Genomic DNA, 13,153 nt, shown 5'->3' with positions numbered 1-13,153 from the left:
CTTACACAGGAATCAATTAGACCAAAGCTGAACAGAAATGTGAATGTTTTTGAAATGTAGAAGGTTTATCATCAATCTGAAGCCAGGTAACATGACAGAAAGACATGTAACATTATTAAAGAAAGAGGAAGGCAAAATCTCCGTTTGATTTTTCATTATAATTTTCACGCTAATTTTAGTTCCTTTTTCTCCTGTATTCCTTAAGAAAGGTGAAGATGAATCCCATATAGTTTCAAAATGTTGTTTACAAGAAAGACATAAGAAGTAAATAGAAGATAATTTCTAAATTTGATTCATAAAGGTAGTTTGCTTTCAAGATCGAACATCTCATCATCATAATGTAGAAATATATTTTTTTCTCCGAGTGTTTGCACCCACACAGTCACCATTTTTTTTCTTCTTTTATTATTGCAATACTGGAGTTTTTCTTCATGTTTCGCTCTTTCTACATTCTCCACTATTTTACATTTCCCTTATTCTATCTACATGTTTATATGCAGCACTCAATATGGAAAACACGTGATTAGGTGGATGTATTTTTCTTTTACTTCCTCTTTGCTATAGTCTGATGACATGGCATATTGAGTCTTGAAAATTATGTTCCTTTATTTAGCTTTTTCTGCGTATTTTATTTATGATTATTTATTCGAGTATGAAAATTGAAGTGTAATGACGTGAAGTATGCAAATTAAAATTAAAAGATGTGTTATAAGAAAATTAAAATTATGTCACTTGGTGTATAAAAATTAATGTATAGAGGGTGCATAATGTATTGTTAACATTAAAACGATACTTTTGTATTTCCACTGTGTACAAAAATTCCGAACCAAAAACTTTTCTTAGAGCAAAGTGTTCTGGTTAATCAGGCTTTATATCTTCCTTTATATCTTTAATCAGGCTTTATATCTTCCTTTATATCTTTAATCAGGCTTTATATCTTTAATCAGGCTTACAGTCAGCTTTATGCGATTACGTTATATTTTGCCATTTTTAGGGCAAAAATCCATACATATTTTCAAAGAGTTTAGGTCATAGAAGTCCCAATTATAAGTAATGACAATTAATTTTTTAAAAAACGAAATAAAATTAATATTGAAACAACAGAACAAGAAAAATTTACAAATAGAAAGGACATCTGATGGAACAGAATGGAATAAAGATGAAACTTGTTAAAGACAAGAGTTTTAAAGATTAACTTTTATGTCTGCGCTCTTCTACAATATATACATGATATAAATAAAGAGATGAATGATCAAACAGCCTCCATTAACGAGTAAATATGTTATTGGTTTCTTTTATCGCTCATATTTCAACAGCTATTTGGGAATTTTATTAATGTTGTCAAACATTGTTTATAAATTGTTTATTGTCAAACAATTTCTTTTAAATTAAAAGATAAATCAGAAATGAATTGTTGTTTCGATCTTCGAAGTTTTATCTTATATATTCAAGGTACGTGCATCGGGATCATGGTTCTTTATGAAAGCAAGTTTACCATAATTTCAGATAAAATCATGTTCACTTGCAACACAAGATAATTTATTTATTTAGAGAGATGAACACTACAGGTGAAGATACCCAGTTATAGTATTCACAAAAAACAGATAAACATAATAACAATAGAACAAACAGACAAATGATAATTTCAATGAATGGTTAATCATCGATTCTGGCACTTAAAGAATTTACTACCTTTTTAAAATTTAGTGAAGGTCATTCTGAATATGTCAATACTTGTACCAACCACACAAAGTTTGTTGTAGAGGTCACACATGCTCCAAATAGGTGAACTTTCCATCATGTTTGTTTTTAATGTTCTACAGTAAAATAAGTATTCTTAAAAACAGTATTTGTGTAAAGTTTCAATCAATAAAAAATTGTAAAATTTTACTGTTGTTAAGTAACCAAACCATGATAAAATGAATGGTAAGATTTATTGATGTTTCTTCCTTGTAGTTCGTGCAAACTGAAGTTGTTATCTCATGCATATTGGATGAGTATCCCAGCTTAAGGCGGAAGGAAAAATGGGTGTGCTTTGTAGTCTGCTTCGTTATGTTCTTAGTTTCATTATTGTGCGTGACGAATGTAAGTGACAATACCATATATTAATACAATTATCTTATTTGTTTTAGTATGGTAATTTTCGAATAATTTTCTAGGTACATACACGTTTTGTACAAGGTTTCTTCTACATCATATACTTTAGCTACCTAACTTTCACAATATTTGAAATATTATACAGGGTGATGCACCGCCGACTCCCCGATTTCAAAGGTTTAGGTCTACTAACAGGGGACGTTTAGGAAAACAGGAAAGATACCTGCTGAGAGGACATATCTTGCCATTAATTACCTGACAGTTACAAACTTACTTACGGAATACGACATCAGGAAGATAGCGTCCATTACAGTCAATAGCTTGCTGCAAACGTAACTTTCTCAAAGGAACATTCAGGACTGTCATCTCACGTTTTAAGGACATTCTATGGCCTCCTCGTTCTCCCGACCTGTGCGTTCCTGTTTTTTTTTATGGGGTTACCTTAAAGAGAAAGTGTACCGCTGAGATCTGACAACAATTTCTGAGTTAAAGGACGCCATTATTGAAGAGGTTGCGGCCATAGACAGTGCATTGGTGAAATATGTGTTTCCAAATTTCATAAAGTGATTGCAGCAAACCATTGACTATAATGGATGCCATCTTCCTGATGTTGTATTCCGTAAGTTTCTAACTGTCAGATAGTACATATCTTTCTTGTCTTCGTAAACGCCTCCTGTTAGTAGATATATATACCTTTGAAATCGGGTAGTTGGCGGCGTGCCACACTGTATTTGTGGTATAAGTGTATATACTTAGTTTAATTTTGACAATTATCAGCACATGATTAATCAATTAGCCATGCTACAGCACTTTGGATTTACCATCACACAAAAATGGAGCACGGTAGTTAGTGCGAAGTGTCGATTGTTCAATCTCAGAGTATGTGAGTTTGAGTTGACAATATCATGTTTTCTTAGGACCCCCTCGCTTGTTTCACCTTCCTTTAGTTCAACAATGTTTCATTATTGTTCACCTGCTCTTGTCATTCGTTTCTTTTAGCCTACGGATATGACCACAGACGTATTAAAATAAAGGTTTTGTTTGTCATACTGAACACTAGAAATGTTCTAAGATTAGATCATATGTTCTACACAGTACTTTGAATAGAGGTGATTTTGAATAGAGAGGATATACGTAACACAGCCATACAGAAAATGAAAAGGTCTGTTCAGCGGACCCCAGGGTATGGATTCTATATATTTCGTTGCACAGAATCCAAATTTCGAAATTCCAGGACAATCGACCATGTCAATTCCTTTTTATGGACGAAAAACATGAGCGATTTTGGATAGAGGAGCATAGACGTAACACAGCCATACAGAAAATCAAACGTTCTGTTCAGCGGACCCAAGGGTATGTATTGGATGTATTTTGTTACACAGAATCCAAATATCGAAACCCCAGGATGATTGACCGTGTAATTTTTTTATGGGCGCAAAACTTGAGCCGTTTTGGATAGGAAGAATTCGTGCAACGGACCCAAGGGTATGGATTCGATATATTTTGTTACACAGAATCCAAATATCGAAACCCCAGGACGATTAACCGTGTCATTTTTTTTATGGGCGGAAAACTTGAGCCCTTTTGGATAGGAAGAATCCGTGCAACGGACCCAAGGGTATAGATTCGATGTATTTTGTTACACAGAATCCAAATATCGAAACCCCAGGATGATTGACCGTGTAATTTTTTTATGGGCGGAAAACTTGAGCCGTTTTGGATAGGAAGAATCCATGCAACGGACTCAAGGGTATAGATTCGATATATTTTGTTACAGAGAATCCAAATTTCAAAACCCTAGGACGATTGACCGTGTCAATTTTGTTTTATGGGCGAAAAACATGAGTCCTTCCTATCCTAAATCGCTCAAAGTTTTCGCTCATCAAAAGGAACTGACACGGTCAATCGTCCTGGGGTTTTAAAATTTGGATTCTGTGTAACAAAAAACATCGAATCCATATCGTGGGGTCCGCTGAACAGAACTTTTATTTTTGTGTGACTGTGTTATTTATTATAGGTATCTCTTTTTCCGTTTTATCTCAAATTAAATGTTATTGTAGTTTGGTGTGCATGTGAAAAAAAGATCTACAAGATTGTTAGCGTACAATGAATACAAATATCCAAAGATGAGATGTATATCTGACACACAATCATAGTCATTCGTCTTGCAAATAAAATCAGAAAAATAAACACACTGCTGAACAAGACTGCACTTATTTAATATAAAAAAACACATTTACACGTGACGTTTCGATCTTCTAGCCAAGATCCTCATCAGATGTACACTCTGATGAGATCAGACGTACATTCAGAGATGTATATCAATCAATATATCACATTGATATGAACAAAATGCCATGCTTGAAAGTAATGACATGAGAAAATTGATAAAAACTTTTTTTTTTGTTTACATCCGTATTAAGCTATACGAGAATCATACAACATATTAAGTTGAAGCTGATACTAAAATATGCTACCATCAAGCTTTTTATTATGAAACTAGTAAAGACGACATTACAGACTATTGCCAATCAGATATAAAATAAAATTATAGTTAACTCTTTAACTTATTTATTATAAATAGTGTTTTACGTATGCTGTACAGCCATAAAATATAAAAAAAGAAGATACAAATAGATTATGTTCTTGGATAGATACCTAAGAAATTAGAAATTAAGCCAAAGTGTATTGACCATCAGGTAATCGAACTAAACAAGCTACTGACAGCTTGCTACCTGTAAATATGAATTTTGTTGTGAAGTTAGCCAACATATATACAGAGTATATCAAAACAATACCGACAACGTTTAGGAGGTAATTCCTGACACCGAGATAAGACAAAAAGTGTAGACCGACCTGGATGCACAAATGCTTCCTTTCGGAGTTATAGGCTGCCGAAAACATGAAAAAATGAACTTTAAAAAATCCATAGCTCCAAAACTATGGGACCTACAGTAGTCGGGTCAAGCCTTCACTTAGGAACTTGTATGTGCCTTATCCAAATATCTAAATTTCAGAATCTGTGGTGTTGCTGCAACAATTTTTATAGAGGTAGTTGGTGAGTACTTCAAATTATATGCCTGTAGCCAAACTCCCTCTATAAAAGTTGTTGCGTGAGTACCTTGGGATTCTAAAACATGCTTTTGGATAGCGCACATATTAGTTCCTAAGTGAAGTCTTGACCCGACTACGGTAGGTCCCATAGTTTTGGATTCATGGTCCTTTAAAGTTCATTTCAGGCTATATGTCCGAAAGGAAGCATTTGTGCACCCAGGTTGGTCTATAGTTTTTCTCTTAACTTGGTGTCAACAATCACCTCCCAAACGTTGTGGGTGTTGTTTTGAAATACGTATATTTATGTGTGTCATTATATACTTGAAAATCGAAGCCTTTGATGTAACATGTCAGATGGTAGCCTAATTTTAACAAGTATTAAATAATAAGAGTTAAGACTGACAAAACTTGTAAGAAAATTTAACACTTATGGAAAATTAAAGCTGTCAAGCAAAAATTTACCAACTCAAGTTGAGGTATCCTTTTGAACCTCGTAGTAAATGTATGATTAGTAGTACTTTTATTGTATTGAATACGTAAAGTTACACTTTCGGTAGTCAGTAAGATCACGACGCAATGTAAATTTTATTTTTTGTAAATTTTACTTTTCTTCTAGCTCTCATAAATATTTTTAAATATTCATTTCCGTGGATTAATACCAGGGTAGAAATGCGTTCAAGTTTCTGTAGTTTAATTCTACGCTCAAAATAGTTGGTCAATAAGATGCATTAGCAGCGTCAAAATAAATGTTCGAAAACCTATTATTTACTGATCGTGAAATGCTTGAACGGCAATCTATTGCAAAGTGACGTAGCATTTCTTTATCTTACTGGTTACTGAAAGTGTGAGCGTTTTCCATCTACTTAGTCACTGTAACCATACATATATCCAAGTCTGCCGATTTCATTAGTTGTGATTTAGATACCATAGGCATGAGCAACATTTAAAAAATACTTATACAAACAAGTTTTCTTTAATACTTAATTCTTATCACCGTTATTTATTATTGTTAATTAATAAAGTTCTTAGTTGTGTTAATTAATTAAGAATCTTAAAGTTATAATTCATTTTATAATCATATCGAGTTTTTTTGTCACGAAAATTATTAACTTAGAGTTAAAAGTACCAAAGATTTTAAAGAAGTTTATTTCCATTTTTCTTGGAGGTTCATTATCTGGCAAGTCCTAAAGTAAATTATGATTATTCTTTTATTGTAAGGAAAAGAAAAACTTTTTGAATATTCATAATTTGAATATATCGGTCTCTTTTCTTCTGTTTCTAGGGAGGAATGTATGTTATTCAGCTCTTGGATTGGTTTAGTGGATCGATACCAGTCATTCTCATTTGTCTTATGGAGCTTCTTATGGTCGCTTGGATTTATGGTAGGTAGAGCTATAAATATATATTCTATTTATACAATGATAGAAAAAGGTCACAGTGAAATACAAAATTCTACAGACGAAAGTGAAATAAGTTAATGTCAACATAATTATGAATATGAAGTAAATTTACGAAATTGTTTTTTTTTTTTTTTTTAAGTTTAAAATCCCACGGTTATGCCTTTTAACCTAAAGAGGACGGATGATTATTGAAAGTGAATTGTGAAATTAAATTTTTGTGCTCTCCCACCGTTAATGGAATCCCGGGATTACATATGAATTGACAAGTTACGACAATTGTACAATAATTAGGATTACGCCAGTAGGCCTTATAATATTGTAATGTTATTAGAATCACTGTAGTGGGTCTCATGAGATTGTAATGTTATTAGGATTAGGCTAGTGGATTTTATAAGATTGTAATGTTATGAGGATCTCTCTAGAGGGTCTTAAGATTGTGATGTTATTAGGATCACGCTAGTGGGTCTTATAAGATTGTAATGTTATTAGGATCTTGCTAGTGGGGTTTGTAAGATTGTAAGTTATCAGTATCACGCTAGTGGGCCTTGTAAGATTGTAATGTTATTAGGATCTTGCTAGTGGGGTTTGTAAGATTGTAAGTTATTAGGATAACGCTAGTGGGCCTTGCAAGATTTAATGTTATTAGGATCTTGCTAGTGGGGTTTGTAAGATTGTAAGTTATTAGGATCACGCTAGTGGATCTTATAAGTTTGTAATGTTATTAGGATCTTGCTAGTGAGGTTTGTAAGATTGTAAGTTATTAAGGTCACGCTAGTGGTCCTTATAAGATTGTAAGTTATTAGGATCTTGCTAGTGGGGTTTGTAAGATTGTAATGTTATTAGGATCTTGCTAGTGGGGTTTGTAATATTGTAAGTTATTAGGATCACGCTAGTGGGCCTTGTAAGATTGTAATGTTATTAGGATCTTGCTAGTGGGGTTTGTAAGATTGTAATGTTATTAGGATCACGCTAGTGGATCTTATAAGATTGTAATGTTATTAGGATCTTGCTAGTGAGGTTTGTAAGATTGTAAGTTATTAAGGTCACGCTAGTGGTCCTTATAAGATTGTAAGTTATTAGGGTCACGCTAGTGGACCTTATAAGATTGTGATGTAATTGCAAATTTTGAAAAGAGAGAGAGAGTTTATGTAGTTTAAAATATTAATAGATGCTCAGAAATACTATATTGTGAATAGATATTATTCTAGCAAACAGTTGATATTGACGTTGCAAAATTACATACCTTACTCTGCAACATGTAAGAATTGTTGGAAAATTTGATTATTTTCTTCCGAAACTGCATGCAAGTAATTTTCGAGAAATTATATGTAGCATGAAGCAGAAAGACATCGTATGCTATTGTCAACATGAAAGAAACTACGATGGCTTTTCATGCTTTTGCATGGAGAGATTTCCAGGTCTTTTCTGGATTATATTCCAGAAGCTCTAATTTTGAGAATATAACAATAATACTGAATTTTCATTTTAAGATATTCCATCCGTGCGATTATTTGAATTTTGTCGATGTAGTAACACATTTCGTAAATACAAAACAATCGATCCTCAGCGATATGCAATTCACTGTTTAAAATTCTTCAACTTACTATTTTTTTCTACAGTTTTTGTAAGTTTTTTTTTTTTGTTTTGCACAATGGAAACTGAGTGAAGTTGTAATGTTTAATTTATGGAGCTCTTAAGGAAAGTCGCGTTGGTAAATAAATAAATAAATAAATAAATACAATAAAAAGAAACTTTTATTGTTATTAGCTACGGGTAGAACACTTATCTAATAACTTAATTCGCGTATACAACAATTATTACATTAAATTTCACTTAAAGTGATGAAAGCTTATTTTTTACCAATTTTACATTCTCAAGAGCCGCCACTGATTGTGTTACACGAATACTTGTTTTACTTACATGCTTGAATATACTAAAGAGCAAAAATACTTTATAATGTTTATCTTGTCTATATTTACATTTACTTAGACGTAGATGGGAGGACAATATTTAGATGGATTTCGCAGAAGTACGAATACAAAGTAGAAACTGGATCCAGTTGACTAAGGATAGAAGTCAATGGAGAGCTTTTGTGAATGCGGCATTGAACCTCCGGGTTGCATAGGCCATAGAGTTAGTTATATTTACATAATTTTAATTATATGTTAAATGATAATTGTATTGGGTTATTTTTAGAATAACTTCTCAAGAGATTGTCTACTTTTTTCTTATTTGTTTTAATTTGCTCATTTAAATTTCTTAATTTCTCATCAGTATTCATGCTTTTTTTTCAGGATGTGGAAATTTTGTTCGTGACGTTGAATTCTTTACAGATCAAAAACTTTCAGCGTGGTGGCCATTGTGTTGGAAGATTATTTCTCCATTTGTACTCCTGGTAAGTAATCAATTCTTACGTAAGAACATATAGAGTACGTCCGAAAACATAAAGTTGGAATAACCTTCTTAAGGAGTTACTTTGAAAATATAAATCCTACATTATGAATATACAGGAAAAATGTGTTTATCTCGGTTATCATGGCAACAATCGTGTTTTGTTTCTAAGCAAATAACGTATTAAACCACGAACCGAGATTTAAAATAAGTTAATTTCTCTTCCTTGAATTTTATAACTTCAAACGTGACATTGGTGTGAGGACTATAGTACTCGTACATCAACTTGTCAAGCGGGTTTTGAAGTGAATTTTAAAATCATGTTTGATGTCAACGAAGTACAAGATTTTTATGAACAAAAATTTTGCTGGTAAAATTAGTCCATAAATCAACGTTAAAAAAAATAATAATAATAAATTCATATTGAAGATGATGACAAGAAGTAATTGAAGCGTATTTTAATAAGTAAATAATATGAGTGCTTAAGTTAGTTCAAGATTAGTATTTTATTATACAATATGCATTCTGTCAGTTCATTAAATAATTTAAATATGCATTAGTTGTAGTCCCTATATAAATTCTTTATCTCTTCCTCTATAAATTTAAGAAACATAGATCTAAACGAAATCTAAATCTAAACCGGAAGTAATAACTATCGAATTGTCTTTCCGAATATTGCTCGTACTTTATGGATAAACTGCACAGTCTACGAAAATGTATTGTTGTTCGAAGTTTTAGAGAATAAATAATAAACTTATGGAATCATATTATTACCATTCTGAAGGAAACATACTACTGTAAATATAACAGCTAAAATCAATATAATGTAAGATTGATAAAAATCTAATGTATAAATGCGTGTTAAGAGTATACAAGCTCATATTAGTTTTGGTAGACATTATTATTTAAGTGCGATAATCATCTATATACGAGTATTAAAACGCTAAGTTTATATGTTTGTCTCCAAAGAAAATATTATATATTTGTCTCCAATTCTTCCGACAATGAGATCTCGAAAACCATTAGTGCTAGAAACCTGCCGTTTTCGCTGGTCGATTCCAAATTTTGTGCAGATTGTCCAATTCTAATTGAATATTAAAAAAATGTCCGTTATTTCTTCATTACACTTTTAGGTGTACCCTGGAAGTGTTGAAATTTTAAAGTAAAGCATCATATCCTACAAGTTATACGTTCCGATACTACATGTTTTTTATACAAGGGTTGTATATCTCTCAGGCGTTTGTTTCATGGCCAAATGATAAAAAACGAGGGATAGGCATTTCTCCAGGCTACGATGAATCTTTATTGTTTGAAGTGTTTTGCCCAATGAACATCATATATCACTGACATTATAATTAATTGTGAATGTAATGTATTTGCTTATTACATACTGCATGCAAAAAGAAAGAAAACACTGATTATACATGAGTTAGAAACTCCAACTGGAAGTAAGTACAATCTTGCAAACGATACGAGATATTGAAAAAAATGATCGAAAAAAATCTCCCCTTTATGGTGCTCTTTGTCGATTTTTATCAAGACATCTTTCACTCGGGTCTGTAAAGGGACATGCACAAACGTTGTTAGGAATGACAAAGAGATTCATGCTCATTTGTGAATGATGCGCTGTGTAGAGAGCGCAGGTTCAGCTAGTATATAAATTTAAAGAGTTTGGTATTAATGTTAACATTAGGGATATTGAATGCTAAACTCAATATTGTTTTTAATTTAACTTCTAGTTCTGTTTAGTTTTTCTGTCGATAAAATTTATGGAAATTTGAGAGGATGATTGACATTCAGTTTTTATAGAGTGAAGGAGATCAAAAATTCAATATCCTTCCTGTAGCCTACAAGATAATAATAATATTGTAATTTCATAGTTATCACATTAAATTTTGACAGAGTTCAAGAAATTCCTTTGTTAATCCTCCCTGCAAATACACAGTAGATCCTAGCTAAGGTCCTGGTGACTGTGAGACAATTTTAAGCCATGTTTTAATGAAAATTTACTATCAAAACCTTATATCGTTTTATTAAGACTTACATTAATTTAATAATCGATTTTTGTTGTTGACTGAATTCCTCTGACGTTTTATATCTTTTAGTTAGTTTATTGACTACTACTTGGGTTTGTATTCCAGGAAAACATTTTCACCGGGAATCGATGCGCACTTTTAACTAGTAGCTGCTTTTTCTAAAAGAATATTTTCTTCTTATTCTACATCAAGATAAACATGAATATTTTCGAAATGGGAGCTGAAGCTTTCCTGGTGTCGTGATGCAAATATGTATCTCAGGATATTAACCAGGTGAAGTGCTTGTCGTCCAAGCTTTCGAGAACAGACATTATTGTAATTTTCAGGGTCAGTATGAAGAGTACGCACGCCCTAAGAGCGCGCAGTGCCAATTACGCTGAAGTGGTAACACACAGAATTGTTATTGCTACGCTGTTTGATACGTCTTTGTGTGAGAGTTGATACGAAGAAAAGGGAAGTTAACGGATCGCTGCAAACAGAAAATACAGCCAAAAATAACTTTTTTGAATTCTTGATGTAATATTTTAATACTCTTAGTTAAGAAATTATTCTGATATAGCAGCTAACTACAGTACCCTTGTTGCATGGTAGAAAACATGAATGCAGATAGAATTGTTTACCATGGCTTTGTTTCGGGGGTCTTGCATCTGCAGCCGCATAGATGAATTTTACTCGAGTTGACTGCTGTTTCCCAAAGAGTGCGCGTTAGTGAGCTACCAAAGAACGCGCACGTACTCTTTGGGAGAATTTCGTTGATAGTGTGTGTGGATAGCGGCATTCATATTACAGACTGTGGTTATTCTTATTAGTTACTCTCGGAGTGTAATCTGATGTTTGAATGGATTGTAGAATTATTTGTAATTGTTTGTCTTCGATTCAAGCACCAACTGTAAATCATCTATAAGAAGTATTTTAAATTCACAAAATTTCTTAAATTACAATGATGATGTGGTGTTCTGCCCGAAGGTAGGCCTTTGGTCCATGGTAGTTTGCCATTGCCTTTCATGGTATGATGATATCGTCCTAAGAAGTGAGGAAATGACCAAAATAAAGATTCTGGAAGTGTTCAGGAGGAAGATGCTGAGCGAAATATGGCTTCGATTACAATTGTAATGAAACCACGAACTAAGAATTTAAAAAATCATCATTAATTTTACTCATAAAAATCATAATTTGTGGGTGAAACTAAACGAAGATTTTCTTTAATGTTTTAAATTTCGTGTACGTTCATAATATAATTTTTAAAACCACATGGACTTGTAATCAAGAAATTGTTGAAAGCAAAGGCAAAATAGTTTAGAATCACCTGTGTACGAACAATTGGAAGCAAACCTTGGAGTTAATTAAAGTTTAAAATCCTTTTTATTTTTACACCGTTAGATAACAATAGTTTTCAGAAAATGTTATTTTTTTTTCAACTCAAGTCTTAAAATTTTATAACACCATAGAGAAAGGAAACGTTTTACACCTACAGAAGCCGCAACAACAAGCACGTTTGTTCATCCTAAATACATCATTACTCTTCCGACATCAAAAAATATGCGACAAATTGCACGTATCAAATGTCGATCTGAAAGTTTTACTATTTCTTCATTTCACAAGTTTCTTTAGAGCAAACGAGTCAAAGGAAGTATTAAGTAAATGAGAAAACTCTTTGATCATCCCGATGAACCATCCACTTCAACAAAGAAAACTGCAGCTGAGATCAATCAAAACTTCATGCGCAATGTGTCACGAATTGAATGAAGAACCAACTGACGAAGACTGGATTCAGTGCATTAATTGTAAACGATGGTGATATGAGCAGTGTTCGTCTTACGAAGGTGTTTAGGTTTCAAGTATGATAGGTGTTGAGTGCGCCCTCTTAGGGACCGCAAAACGCACTCTTTGGGACACTGGTCCTTAAGAGTACGCATTTGAGTTTTTTTTACTTTTTAACGTATATCTCCATTTCTACATCTAGTAGTAAACTTTTCTATTTCTTACAATGTAGCCTAAACTTCAATTAAAATTGTGTACAATTTATATAATTTTTGCTTCATTACTTTCGGAGCTATTTGAAAATGAATATTAAGTGCGTGCTCTTTGGTAACCTTCCTATATATATTCTCTGGACCGGGCAAGGTGTGTTCTGATTGTACAGTCTGCAGCAAAAAACCTGAAACATGAGCATGT

At 32.7% G+C, this 13,153-nt stretch overlaps 1 protein-coding gene across 1 annotated transcript in view; it reads left to right on the top strand.

Annotated features, from left to right (window-relative positions):
* The window catches only part of LOC145679677 (sodium- and chloride-dependent glycine transporter 1-like), a 112,688-nt gene that overhangs the window by 93,421 nt on the left and 6,114 nt on the right, over positions 1–13,153 (top strand). The window contains exons 10-12 of the mRNA XM_081750251.1: positions 1,957–2,085; positions 6,434–6,533; positions 8,846–8,946. Coding sequence (XP_081606377.1) covers positions 1,957–2,085; positions 6,434–6,533; positions 8,846–8,946 — 330 coding nt within the window. The remainder of the gene's footprint in view (positions 1–1,956; positions 2,086–6,433; positions 6,534–8,845; positions 8,947–13,153) is intronic.

This window comes from Thermobia domestica, chromosome 2 (assembly GCF_964235325.1).
Source record: "Thermobia domestica chromosome 2, izTheDome1.hap1.1, whole genome shotgun sequence".
Classification (NCBI taxonomy): Eukaryota; Metazoa; Arthropoda; class Insecta; order Zygentoma; family Lepismatidae; genus Thermobia; species Thermobia domestica.
Note: the sequence above shows the minus strand (reverse complement) of the source record. Positions and strands in the feature narration are given on the sequence as shown.